This window comes from Pseudophryne corroboree, chromosome 7 (genome assembly GCF_028390025.1).
Source record: "Pseudophryne corroboree isolate aPseCor3 chromosome 7, aPseCor3.hap2, whole genome shotgun sequence".
NCBI lineage: Eukaryota > Metazoa > Chordata > Amphibia > Anura > Myobatrachidae > Pseudophryne > Pseudophryne corroboree.
Window position 1 is genome coordinate 186,627,119 of NC_086450.1, and position 14,008 is coordinate 186,641,126.

At 47.8% G+C, this 14,008-nt stretch overlaps 1 protein-coding gene across 3 annotated transcripts in view; it reads left to right on the plus strand.

The window, feature by feature from the left end:
- PRKAG3 (protein kinase AMP-activated non-catalytic subunit gamma 3) overlaps window positions 1-14,008 on the plus strand; it is a 134,388-nt gene that overhangs the window by 113,812 nt on the left and 6,568 nt on the right. For 2 of the 3 annotated variants that reach the window (XR_010181991.1, XM_063933875.1), the window contains exons 10-11: window positions 12,693-12,730; window positions 13,280-13,426. Coding sequence is in view for 1 of the 3 variants with exons in the window: in XM_063933875.1 (XP_063789945.1) it covers window positions 12,693-12,730; window positions 13,280-13,426 (185 nt within the window). In the remaining 2 variants the exon portion in view is untranslated. Of the gene's footprint in view, window positions 1-12,692; window positions 12,731-13,279; window positions 13,427-14,008 lie in introns of those variants that run through there. The other variant, XR_010181990.1, reaches the window with a different exon arrangement.

A 14,008-nucleotide genomic window follows, 5' to 3' on the forward strand; every position in this document is an offset into this window, starting at 1 on the left:
CAGCTCCTCCACAAAGACTCCACGTCTCCTCAGCGTTACCAGGGGGTCTTAGTAAGGAAAGGGGGGGGGGGGGGGGAGCGGTGTTAGAATACTAAGCCCTACTGAGGAGCTTAGTTTGCAACCCAGCTGAGTTTGACTTGGCTAGAAGGGCGTGGTGTGGCTGGCTCCATCTTCTCTGTCTCCCTGCGGGCTCTGTGTGGGTTAACTGTGTTTTCACCTCTTCTGTGTGTCCCTTCACATTGTCATGTCAAGGGAGTGTGTTTCCTGCACAGCTGAGTGTCTGTCCTCCCCGGGGGAATCACTACCGTGTACCCAAGATAGTACACATTCTCAGGCTAGTGGGTCCGAACTCGCATGGTTAGATTCCCTTAAAGGGATGATCTCAAATATTTCTAATAAGTTATCACATAATGAGAAAGAGACGCAATACTTAAGATAGTCTGTGGATGACCTGATGACTAGAGATTCAGTTCCCATTCCAGTGTCTCAGACCCCTGCCATTTGTCCACAAAAGCGTACTCTGGCCCAAATCCTGCAGGCTGACACTGATGATGACATCTCAGATGCAGAGGAGGGTGAAGTGGACGCGAGTGGGGGGGATGAAGCCTTGTCACAAGGAATACGGGCCTTGATAGAAGCTATTAGAGATGTCCTGCACATTCCTGACAAGGGCCCTCATTCCGAGTTGTTCGCTCGCTAGCTGCTTTTAGCAGCATTGCACACGCTAAGCCGCCGCCTACTGGGAGTGAATCTTAGCTTAGCAAAATTGCGAACGAAAGATTCTCAAAATTGCGAATAGAAATTTCTTAGCAGTTTCTGAGTAGCTCGACACTTACTCTGCCACTGCGATCAGTTCAGTCAGTTTCGTTCCTGGTTTGACGTCACAAACACACCCTGCGTTCGCCCAGACATTCCCCCATTTCTCCAGCCACTCCCGCGTTTTTCCCTGAAACGGCAGCGTTTTTTCACACACTCCCATAAAACGGCCAGTTTCCGCCCAGAAACACCCACTTCCTGTCAATCACACAACGATCACCAGAACGAAGAAAAAACCTCGTAATGCCGTGAGTAAAATACCAAACTTCTTAGTAAATTTACTTGGCGCAGTCGCAGTGCGAACATTGCGCATGCGCAGTTTGCGGAAAATCGCTGCGATGCGATGAAAAAGAACGAGCGAACAACTCGGAATGAGGGCCAAGGTGGCGGAGGTGGATGAGGAGTCTTATTTTAATGTAAAAAAGAAATCCTCTGCTACTTTCCCTGCATCTAAGGAGTTAAATTCCCTGTTTGAGGAAATTTGGGTTAATCCGGATAAGAAGTTTCAGATCCCTAAAAGGTTACTCACATCCTTCCTGTTTCCTCAGGATGATAGGAAAAGTGGGAAAATCCACCGATTGTTGACGCATTGGTATCTCGGTTGTCACGTTAGATTGTCTTACCTGTCCCTGGGGCAGCCTCCTTAAAGGACACGCCTGACTGCAAAATGGAGACTACTCTCAAAACCCTGTACACGGCTGCTGGGTTGGACCAGAGATCCACTATTGCTTGTGCGTGGATCACTAGGACCATTGCAAAATGGTCAGGTAATCTAATTGACGGCTTAGAGTCCTTATCCAGGGGGGAGATTGTTTTACTCCTACAGCATATACAGGACTCAGCTAATTTTATGGTGGAGGCCATAAAAGAAATGGGTTTGCTCAACGCACGCGCCAATGCCTTGGCAGTGTCAGCACACAGGGGCTTGGGGCTACGCCAGTGGACTGCGGATGTGGATTCCAGGAAAGGCGTGGAAAGCCTACCATTCACAGGAGATGCCCTTTTTGGAGATGAACTGGATACGTGGATAGCCAAGGCTACGGCGGGTAAGTCTACATACCTTCCTTCCACAGCTCCCCCAGCTAGGAAAATCTACTCTGCTCCAACTCTGCAGTCCTTTCAGACAGCAAAATGTAAAAGTAAATCCAAAGGTTCTTCTACAGCCTTCAAAGGCAATAGAGGTAAACCCAGAACCTGGGTTCACAGGAACAGAACCCCGGTTCTGCTTCCTCAAAGCCTTCAGCACGACGGTGTACCTCACTGCCTGGAAGACAGGCAGATGGGAGCCCGTTTAAGGTATTTCAGTCACATCTGGGCAACATAATGCCAGGATCCCGGGGTCAAGATCTTATTGCCCAGGGCTACAGACTGGAGTTTCAGGAACGCTTGTGCAGCCCTGCTATGCTAAAAAAGTTTCAAGTAAAACAAGACCAGGGCTGCAGTTACTCACCCAGTGCGACGGATCCAGTGATGAAGGTCCCGGTCCTGACGTCAGACATCCGCCCTCCAAACGCCTCGACACGCCTGCGTACGACTCACCACGCCTGGAAAACGGTGAGTATCCGCCCCGGAACGCCTCCCGCCTGTCCGTCCTCTTGCTATCGCCGCTGCGATCACGTTTCTCGCTGGCGGTGGCGTTGCCCGGCGACAATCGTTGCCAGGCGGCACGCATGCACAATGCGTCTGCCGCGCATGCGCATTTCTGACCTGTTCGCACCGCAGCGAAGAACTGCTGCGTGCAAACGGGTCAGAATGACCCCCATTATTCCAACCTGTTTGTAGTACCGAAACCGGACGGTTCGGTAAGGCCCATTTTAAACCTCAAGTCACTGAACACGTATTTACGGGTATTCAAATTCAAGATGGAGACTCTGAGAGCGGTGATCTCAGGTCTGGAGGAGGGGGAATTCTTGGTTTCACTGGATATCAAGGATGCGTACCTTCATATCCCAATCTGGCCGCCTCATCAGGCTTATCTGAGGTTTGCATTACAGGACTGTCACTACCAGTTCCAGGCCCTGCCATTTGGCCTCTCCATGGCACAGAGGGTGTTCACCAAGGTAATGGCAGAGATGATGTTTCTCCTCTGCAAATAGGGAGTGAACATAATCACGTACCTGGACTATCTGCTGATAAAAGCACCATCCAGGGAGCGGCTGTTGGACAACATTGCCCTCTCAACTCGACTACTCCGGGATCACGGGTGGATTCGGAACCTACCAAAATCTCACCTGGAACCAACACGGAGGCTTCCATTCCTGGGGATGATACTGGATATGCAGGCACAGAAGGTATTCCTTCCATTCAAAAACCATGCATTGGTAATCCAGTCGATGGTGCGGGATGTTATAAAACCGACCTGGATATTGGTGCATCTATGCATTCGCCTCCTGGGGAAGATGGTAGTCTCTTACGGGGCACTGCAGTACGGAAGGTTTCACACAAGGCCCTTCCAGCTGGATCTGTTGGACATACAGTATGGTCAAGTCAGGAAACCATCCTTCTAATCAACATTCTGGAACTAAGGGCCATATACAACGCCCTTTTACAGGCATCACATCTTCAAGATCACGCCATTCAGGTTCAGTCAGACAATGTGACGGCGGTAACGTACATAAACCGACAGGGAGGAACGCAGAGCAGCAATGTCAGAGGTGACAAGGATTCTCCTCTGGGCAGAAAGACACGCTGTGGCGTTGTCGGCAATCTTCATTCCGGGAGTAGACAACTGGGAAGCAGACTTCCTCAGCAGACAAGACTTCCACCCAGGAGAGTGGGGCCTTCACCCAGAGGTGTTCAGGTGCTTGACACGTCGGTGGGGAATGCCACAAATCGACATGATGGCCTCTCGTCTCAACAAGAAGCTCAAGCAGTATTGTTCCATGTCGAGAGACCCAAAAGCAGTGGTGGTGAACACTCTGGTGACTCCATGGGTCTACCAGATGGTGTACATGTTTCCACGACTTCCAATGATCCCAAAAATTCTCAAAAGAATAAAAAGAGAAAAAAGGTTCAAGCAATTCTCATTGCTCCGGACTGGCCAAGAAGGGCCTGGTACGCGGATCTACTGGAGATGCTCCTAGAGGACGCGTGGCCTCTACTTCTTTGCGAGGATCTTCTACAACAGGGGCCGTTCGTCTATCAAGACTTACCATGGCTACGTTTGATGGCATGGAGGTTGAGCATCAAATTCTAGCCCGGAAAGGGATCCCAGATAGGGTTATTCCAACCTTGATCCAAGCCAGAAAGGGAGTAACATCTAAACATTACCACCGTATTTGTAAAAATATACGTCCCTTGGTGTGAGAACAGGAAATTTCCTGCGGTGGAATTTCACCTGGGACATTTTCTCCTTTTTCTGTAGTCAGGTGTGGATGTGGGCCTACGTTTGGGCTCCTTAAAAGTCCAGATTTCGACATTATCCATTTTCTTCCAGAAACAACTGGCTTCTCTCCCTGAGGTTCAGACATTTTTGAAGGGTGTTCTGCACATCCAACCGCCCCTTGTGCCTCCTACGGTACCTTGGGATCTCAATGTGGTGTGGCAGTTCCTGCAGTCGGAATGGTTTGAGCCATTACAAGACGTTGACGTAAAGTTTCTTACGTGGAAGACCGTCACATTGTTGGCCTTGGCTTCAGCAAGACGTGTGTCAGACGGGGGCGTTGTCTCACAAGAGCCCCTATTTGATTTTCATGAAGATAGGGCTGAACTCAGAACTCATCAGCAATTTCTTGCGTCTGCGTTTTATATCAACCAACCTATAGTGGTTCCGGTGGTTACCGACACCTCTGCTACTTCAAAGTCCTTGGATGTTGTGAGGGCTTTGAAGATCTATGTAAAGCGGACAGCTCGTCACAGAAAATCTGACTCGCTGTTTGTTCTCTTTGATCCCAATAAAATTGGGTATCCTGCTTCAATGTAGTCTATTGCTCGCTGGATCAGGCTTACTATCCAGCATGCTTATTCTACGGCAGACTTGTTGGTTCCAAGATCTGTACTCTACAAGGTCGGTGGGTTCTTCCTGGGCGGCTGCCCAGGGTGTTTCGGCTTTACAGCTCTGCCGAGCAGCTACTTGGTCAGGTTCGAACACGTTTGCTAAGTTCTACAAGTTCGATACTTTGGTCTCTGAGGACCTTCAGTTTGGTAAATCAGTTCTGCAGGAACCTCAGCACTCTCCAACCCGGTTTGGTACGTCCCCATGGTACTAATGTGGACCCCAGTATCCTCTAGGATGTAAGAGAAAATAGGATTTTAATTACCTACCGGTAAATCCTTTTCTCATAGTCTGTAGAGAATACTGGGCGCCCGCCCAGTGCTTCGTGTTTTCCTTCACTGTTACCAGGTTAAGTATTGTTGTTGGTTCAGCTGTTGCTGTTCCTGTTCAAGTTTGGTTAGCATGGCTTTCCTCTTTTTTTATGTTTGCTGGCTCAAATCTCACCACTGTCTTTTAAAATCCTTCTCTCAAGGTATGTCCGTCTCCTCGGGCACAGTTTCTAGACTGAGTCTGGTAGGAGGGGCACAGAGGGAGGAGCCAGAGCACACTATTGATTTCTTAAAGTGCCCAAGGCTCCTAGTTTATACCCCATGGTACTAATGTGGACCCCAGTATACTCTACGGACTGCGAGAAAAGGATTTACCGGTAGGTAATTAAAATCCTATTTTCTGTAAGTCTATCATTTCTTCTTATTGGAGGGTATTTGGTGCACAGCTGGTAAACCTGCTTTGTGTCTAAACACCCTGTGCAGAAGGACCATAGCGATGTCCATTTCTTCCTTTCATCAGGCAGCAGCTGGTTATGCGGGCTCAGTATGGTATGCCGGCGGTCGGGCTCCCGGCGACCAGCATACCGGCGCCGGGAGCCCGACCGCCGGCTCACCGACAGTGTGTCGAGCGCAAATGAGCCCCTTGCGGGCTCGCTGCGCTCGCCACGCTACGGGCACGGTGGCGCGCTATTTTATTCTCCCTCCAGGGGGGTCGTGGACCCCCACGAGGGAGAATAAGTGTCGATATGCCGGCTGTCGGGATTCCGGCGCCGATATACTGTGCGCCGGGATCCCGTCAGTCGGCATACTGAAGACCACCCGGTTATGTTTATAACAAGGCATTTATGGATAAAAATAGCACGGCCACTGCACAGTAAGTAACAGAAACAGCACACGGTGACTGTCACCTGCACTGCTATGTAAGGTAGGAAACAAGAAGATATATTTACACAAAGGGCACTTACAACCTGCAAGAAATGAATACTACACTTCAATGTGTCATTTCCTGATACATAGCCACATTTAGAAATGCCCCCATAACACATGGCCCTACTTTTGCGGGTTTACTTAAAAATGCGCATGATGGAAAAACGTCACTTCATGTCAAAGCTACTCACACTTTAGGACCATCCTCCTTTTTTTTTTTATTTAGTGTTATGTTTACCTCAGTTTGCTGTAGCCTCATTTATGTCTTAAATAAGAGAGAGAGGGAGGGGTGGCATTATCTGTATTTGCTACCTGGGGCACTTTTATGTACTTGATTGCTTTTACTGCCTTGATCAAAATGTGCATAATTAATTTTCCTGCAAAAGTGTAAGAGAACAGTACCAAATCCTTGCCATTCTAAGGAAAGGAAGAGGCACAATTTCTGTCACTTCATTGAAGGGCACTGCGTAGTAGTATAATGTGTACTAGGGCACTACTATAGTTCATATTATGGGGGATACAATGGGCAACCGTTGTTCTCTAGTGAAGCATTGGGGAAGTTGGAAAAGTTACTTTAGGGCCCACAAAGTTCTGGCTATCCCGCTGACTACAGTGGTTCATCACTCATAATCAGGACCGTAACTAGGCGTGTGCGACTGGAGCAGCCACGCAAAGCGTTGGGCTCTATGTGTGCCGCCCGAAATGTCCCAAGGATTCTGCTGGCAGTGCTGCTGTTCCGGGAGTTGGCACGCTGCTTATAATAATATATAATACTGCTGTATATGAATAATGTTAAAAAATAAGAATTTACTTACCGATAATTCTATTTCTCGGAGTCCGTAGTGGATGCTGGGGTTCCTGAAAGGACCATGGGGAATAGCGGCTCCGCAGGAGACAGGGCACAAAAAAGTAAAGCTTTAGGATCAGGTGGTGTGCACTGGCTCCTCCCCCTATGACCCTCCTCCAAGCCAGTTAGGTACTGTGCCCGGACGAGCGTACACAATAAGGGAGGAATTTTGAATCCCGGGTAAGACTCATACCAGCCACACCAATCACCCCGTACAACTTGTGATCTAAACCCAGTTAACAGTATGATAACAGCGGAGCCTCTGAAAAGATGGCTCACAACAATAATAACCCGATATTTGTAACTATGTACAAGTATTGCAGATAATCCGCACTTGGGATGGGCGCCCAGCATCCACTACGGACTCCGAGAAATAGAATTATCGGTAAGTAAATTCTTATTTTCTCTATCGTCCTAGTGGATGCTGGGGTTCCTGAAAGGACCATGGGGATTATACCAAAGCTCCCAAACGGGCGGGAGAGTGCGGATGACTCTGCAGCACCGAATGAGAGAACTCCAGGTCCTCTTTTGCCAGGATATCAAATTTGTAGAAATTTACAAACGTGTTCTCCCCTGACCACGTAGCTGCTCGGCAGAGTTGTAATGCCGAGACCTCTCGGGCAGCCGCCCAAGATGAGCCCACCTTCCTTGTGGAATGGGCCTTAACCGATTTAGACTGTGGCAGGCCTGCCTCAGAATGTGCAAGTTGAATTGTGTTACAAATCCAACGAGCAATCGACTGCTTAGAAGCAGGCGCACCCAACTTGTTGGGTGCATACAGTATAAACAGCGAGTCAGATTTTCTGACTCCAGCTGTCCTGGAACATATTTTCAGGGCCCTGACAACTTCTAGCAACTTGGAGTCCTCCAAGTCCCTAGTAGGTGCAAGGCACCACAATAAGCTGGTTCAGGTGAAACACTGACACCACCTTAGGGAGAGAACTGGGGACGAGTCCGCAGCTCTGCCCTGTCCGAATGGACAAACAGATATGGGCTTTTTTTTTTTTTTTTTTTTTTAAGAAAAAACCACCAATTTGACACTCGCCTGGTCCAGGCCAGGGCCAAGAGCATGGTCACTTTTTATGTGAGATGCTTCAAATCCACATATTTGACTGGTTTTAAACCAATGTGATTTGAGGAATCCCAGAACTACGTTGAGATCCCACAGTGCCACTGGAGGCACAAAAAAGGGTTTTGTATATGCAATACTCCCTTGACAAACTTCTGGACTTCAGGAACTGAAGCCAATTCTTTCTGGAAGAAAATTTACAGGGCCGAATTTGAACCTTAATGGACCCCAATTTGAGGCCCATAGACACTCCTGTTTGCAGGAAATGCAGGAAACGACCGAGTTGAAATTTCTTTGTGGGGCCTTCCTGGCCTCACACCACACAACATATTTTCGCCACACGTGGTGATAATGTTGTGCGGTCACCTCCTTTCTGGCTTTGACCAGGGTAGGAATGACCTCTTCCGGAATGCCTTTTTTCCCTTAGGATCCGGCTTTCCATCTCCATGCCGACAAACGCAGCTGCGGTAAGTCTTGGAACAGACATGGTACTTGCTGAAGCAAGTCCCTTCTTAGCGGCAGAGGCCATAAGACCTCTGTAAGCATCTCTTGAAGTTCCGGGTACCAAGTCCTCCTTGGCCAATCCGGAGCCATGAGTATAGTTCTTACTCCTCTACGTCTTATAATTCTCAGCACCTTAGGTATGAGAAGCAGAGGAGGGAACACATACACCGACTGGTACACCCACGGTGTTACCAGAACGTCCACATCTATTGTCTGAGGGTCTCTTGACCTGGCGCAATACCTGTCCCGTTTTTTGTTCAGACGGGACGCCATCATGTCCACCTTTGGTATTTCCCAACGGTTTACAATCATGTGGAAAAAACTTCTCAATGAAGTTTCCACTCTCCCGGGTGGAGGTCGTGCTGAGGAAGTCTGCTTCCCAGTTTCCATTCCCGGGATGAAAACTGCTGACAGTGTTATCACATGATTTTCCGCCCAGCGAAAAGTCCTTGCAGTTTCTGCCATTGCCCTCCTGCTTCTTGTGTCGCCCTGTCTATTTACGTGGGCGACTGCCGTGATGTTTTTCCCACTGGATCAATACCGGCTGACCTTGAAGCAGAGGTCTTGCTAAGCTTAGAGCATTATAAATTTACCCTTAGCTCCAGTATATTTATGTGGAGAAAAGTCTCCATACTTGATCACACTCCCTGGAAATTTTTCCCTTGTGTGACTGCTCCCCAGCCTCTCAGGCTGGGCTCCGTGGTTACCAGCATCCAATCCTGAATGCCGAATCTGCGGCCCTCTAGAAGATGAGCACTCTATAACCACCACAGGAGAGACACCCTTGTCCTTGGATATTGGGTTATCCGCTGATGCATCTGAAGATGCGATCCGGACCATTTGTCCAGCAGATCCCACTGAAAAGTTCTTACGTGAAATCTGCCGAATGGAATTGCTTCGTAGGAAGCCACCATTTTTACCAGGACCCTTGTGCAATGATGCACTGTTTTTAGGAGGTTCCTGACTTGCTCGGATAACTCCCTGGCTTTCTCTTCCGGGAGAAACACCTTTTTCTGGACTGTGTCCAGAATCATCCCTAGGCACAGCAGACGTGTCGTCGGGATCAGCTGCGATTTTGGAATATTTAGAATCCACCCGTGCTGATTGTAGCAGTATCCGAGATAGTGCTACTCCGACCTCCAACTGTTCCCTGGACTATGCCCCTATCAGGAGATCGTCCAAGTAAGGGATAATTTAGACGCCTTTTCTTCGAAGAAGAATCATCAATTCGGCCATTACCTTGGTAAAGACCCCGGGGTGCCGTGGACAATCTAAACGGCAGCGTCTGAAACTGATAGTGACAGTTCTGCACCACGAACCTGAGGTACCCTTAGTGAGAAGGGCAAATTTGGGACATAGAGGTAAGCATCCCTGATGTCCCGGGACACTATATAGTCCCCTTCTTCCTGGTTCGTTATCACTGCTCTGAGTGACTTCATCTTAATTTGAACCTTTGTAAGTGTTCAAAAAAATTTTTTTAGAATAAGTCTCACCTAGCCTTCTGGCTTCAGTACCACAATATAGTGTGGAATAATACCCCTTTTCTGTAGTAGGAGGGGTAATTTAATTGTCACCTGCTGGGAATACAGCTTGTGAATTTTTTCCCATACTACCTCCTTGTCGGAGGGAGACTTGGTAAAGCAGACTTCAGGAGCCTGCGAAGGGGAAACGTCTCGACATTCCCATCTGTACCCCCGGGATACTACTTGTAGGATCCAGGGGTCCTGTACGGTCTCAGCGCCATGCTGAGAACTTGTCAGACGCGGTGAAACGCTTCTGTTCCTGGGAATAGGCTGCCTGCTGCAGTCTTCTTCCCTTTCCTCTATCCCTGGGCAGATATGATCTTATAGGGACGAGAGGACTGAGGCTGAAAAGACGGTGTCTTTTTCTGCAGAGATGTGACTTAGGGTAAAAAACGGTGGATTTTCCAGCAGTTGCCGTGACCACCAGGTCCGATGGACCGACCCCAAACAAGTCCTCTTCCTTTATACGGCCATACTGTGCCGTTTGGAATCTGCATCACCTGACCACTGTCGTGTCCATAACATCTTCTGGCAGTTATGGACATCGCGTTTATTCATGATGCCAGAGTGCAAATATCCCTCTGTGCATCTCGCATATATAGAAATGCTCTATAGTCAATAAAATACTGTCCCTGTCAAGGGTATCAATATTTTTAGTCAGGGAATCCGACCAAGCCACCCTAGCACTGCACATCCAGGCTGAGGCGATCGCTGGCCGCAGTATAACACCAGTATGTGTGTATATACTTTTTATTATATTTTCCAGCCTTGTCAGCTGGTCCTTGAGGACGGCCCTATCTATAGACGGTACCGCCACTTGTTTTGATAAGCGTGTGAGCGCCTTATCCACCTTAAGGGGTGTCTGGCGGGAAAGGGTATACCGCCCATAATTTTCTATCGGGGGGAACCCACGCATCATCACACACTTTATTTAATTTATCTGATTCAGGAAAAACTATGGTAGTTTTTTCACATCCCACATAATACCCTCTTTTGTGGTACTTGTAGTATCAGAAATACGTAACACCTCCTTCATTGCCTTTAACGTGTGGCCCTAATAAGGAATACGTTTGTTTATTCACCGTCGACACTGGATTCAGTGTCCCTGTCTGTGTCTGTGTCGACCGACTAAGGTAAACGGGCGTTTTAAAAACCCTTGACGGTGTTTGTGAGACGTCTGGACCGTACTAATTGTTTGTCGGCCGTCTCATGTCGTCAACCGACCTTGCAGCGTGTTGACATTATCACGTAATTTCCTAAATAAGCCATCCATTTCGGTGTCGACTCCCTAGAGAGTGACATCACCATTACAGGCAATTGCTCCGCCTCCTCACCAACATCGTCCTCCTACCTGTCGACACACACGTACCGACACACAGCACACACACAGGGAATGCTCTGATAGAGGACAGGACCCACTAGCCCTATGGAGAGACAGAGGGAGAGTTTGCCAGCACACACCAAAAACGCTATAATTATATAGGGACAACCTTATATAAGTGTTTTCCCTTATAGCATCTTAATATATATATAAGCATATCGCCAAATTAGTGCCCCCCCTCTCTGTTTTAACCCTGTTTCTGTAGTGCAGTGCAGGGGAGAGCCTGGGAGCCTTCCCTCCAGCCTTTCTGTGAGGGAAAATGGCGCTGTGTGCTGAGGAGATAGGCCCCGCCCCTTTTTCGGCGGCCTCGTCTCCCGCTCTTAACGGATTCTGGCAGGGGTTAAATATCTCCATATAGCCTCCGGAGGCTATATGTGAGGTATTTTTAGCCAAAATAGGTATTCATTTGCCTCCCAGGGCGCCCCCCTCCCAGCGCCCTGCACCCTCAGTGACTGCCGTGTGAAGTGTGCTGAGAGGAAAATGGCGCACAGCTGCAGTGCTGTGCGCTACCTTTAGAAGACTGAGGAGTCTTCTGCCGCCGATTCTGGACCTCTTCTTACTTCAGCATCTGCAAGGGGGCCGGCGGCAAGGCTCCGGTGACCATCCAGGCTGTACCTGTGATCGTCCCTCTGGAGCTGATGTCCAGTAGCCAAAAAGCCAATCCATCCTGCACGCAGGTGAGTTCACTTCTTCTCCCCTAAGTCCCTCGTTGCAGTGATCCTGTTGCCAGCAGGACTCACTGTAAAATAAAAAACCTAAGCTAAACTTTCCTAAGCAGCTCTTTAGGAGAGCCACCTAGATTGCACCCTTCTCGGCCGGGCACAAAAATCTAACTGGCTTGGAGGAGGGTCATAGGGGGAGGAGCCAGTGCACACCACCTGATCCTAAAGCTTTACTTTTTTGTGCCCTGTCTCCTGCGGAGCCGCTATTCCCCATGGTCCTTTCAGGAACCCCAGCATCCACTAGGACGATAGAGAAACTGTTATCATGCCTGGAGAAGTGGAGACCAGGCATTCCAAGCCACTCTCAGCTAGAGGCCCCCTAGTGGCCAGCCACCTTGCATCTGCTATAGTTCTGCCTCCGATTATCACAATAATATTGTTTTAGATAAATTATGCTATTTAGTTTATTCCACATAATTCTTCAGTTTAACTCCAGTCTCTGTATTCATAAATATTAGCTTCCAAATGCCCTCAGAGCATACCATTCTGTACATTAACCAAGTGGGACTGGCTAATCATAACATTGTCCAAATAAGGCAATAGACAGTGCTGATATTTGGTACAGCGTTTGATATCTCTCTATTGTAGGGAAGATTTATCAGATCTTTTTGATGTATTTCACCTATTCTTATTTTTACAGGTCAGGTTGTGGGACTGTACTCTCGCTTCGATGTTATAGTGAGTATACAGTTCATTATACACGTTCTGTGATGCATGGGATCAGTGCTGTTAGCCCTGCAGCTCCACCTAAACTACATACTACATATCAGATGACATGCTCACTTCATGTGCCTGTCTAATACTCAAGGGGGAAATCAATCATGTCTGTACCACTGATCGCAGGATCTCAGTCTATCTTATTTTACAGCCACAGGAAGTCCCCAGACTCTTCTATCTTTAGGTTTGGTTTTGTCTTTCATGGCCTCTAAAGAGCACAATGTGACCTGGTTAAATGACCAAATGACCTAGACTACAAGGCAAGGCAGTATGTAAAGTCATTTACAGTAGGCCTATACAGTGGCGCTGGACCTGGTGTCAGTTTTTCTTTCCTTTTATTCATCTTTAATGACTTATTAGAGCAGGTGTACCCTGCAGATTCGCATTATTGAACAGAAAATAGGGACATTTCCTGGGGCAACATTTCTAGAGCCAAACCTGTGAAAACTAGGAATGCAATAGAAATTAATTATCTGTTTATATTTATACTTACCTGTTTTCAAATACCAGCATTTGGCAGCCCAGAAGATCTATAATAACCTGGATATAACAGTGGGTGAGGCTTTGCGACAGCGCCGCCTGTGTCTGGAGGGTGTTCTGATGTGTTACCCACATGAAACATTGGAAGCTGTGATTGACCGTATAGTAAGAGAACAGGTAATGACATTTTAGGCTTGTGCAGGTATGTATATACGGTGTATCATGCATCAGGTCTCATTAGTCTGGGGCAGTGTACCGTTCCACCAGTCTTTCTGTATTTAATTGAACTATATGATCACCTAATGCTGGCACTTAAAGATTGGTTTGTTGTAATCGGTCATTTTTGCTGATGGAATTTATGTGTCTATTTTGAGACTACAATTATACACATTAATTTCCCAGTGACATGCTCAACTTGGCTCTTCTACGAAGCTGCCTGAATTTCACAAAAATAAGGCCGTTCAACCTCACTGGGGCCTGTAGACCTGCAATGCAGAACTTAGGGCCACACTGGCGGATAGTGTCTCTTTGAAGGGGTTGCAATAACGTTTAACTTGCTTAAACATGAAGATTACGTTCCTTTTACAAAAAGGGAAAGAACAACCTCTTTACAAATATGTCATATCTCTCATCATTCTGGAGGGTGGGATCCCAGCGTCGAGATTCTGAACGCCGGGATCCCGTACCCAACCCGTTTAAAGTCCCCACACACAAACTTTATTGCACCAATCTACCTATCTTCACTAGACTCATCCCTTT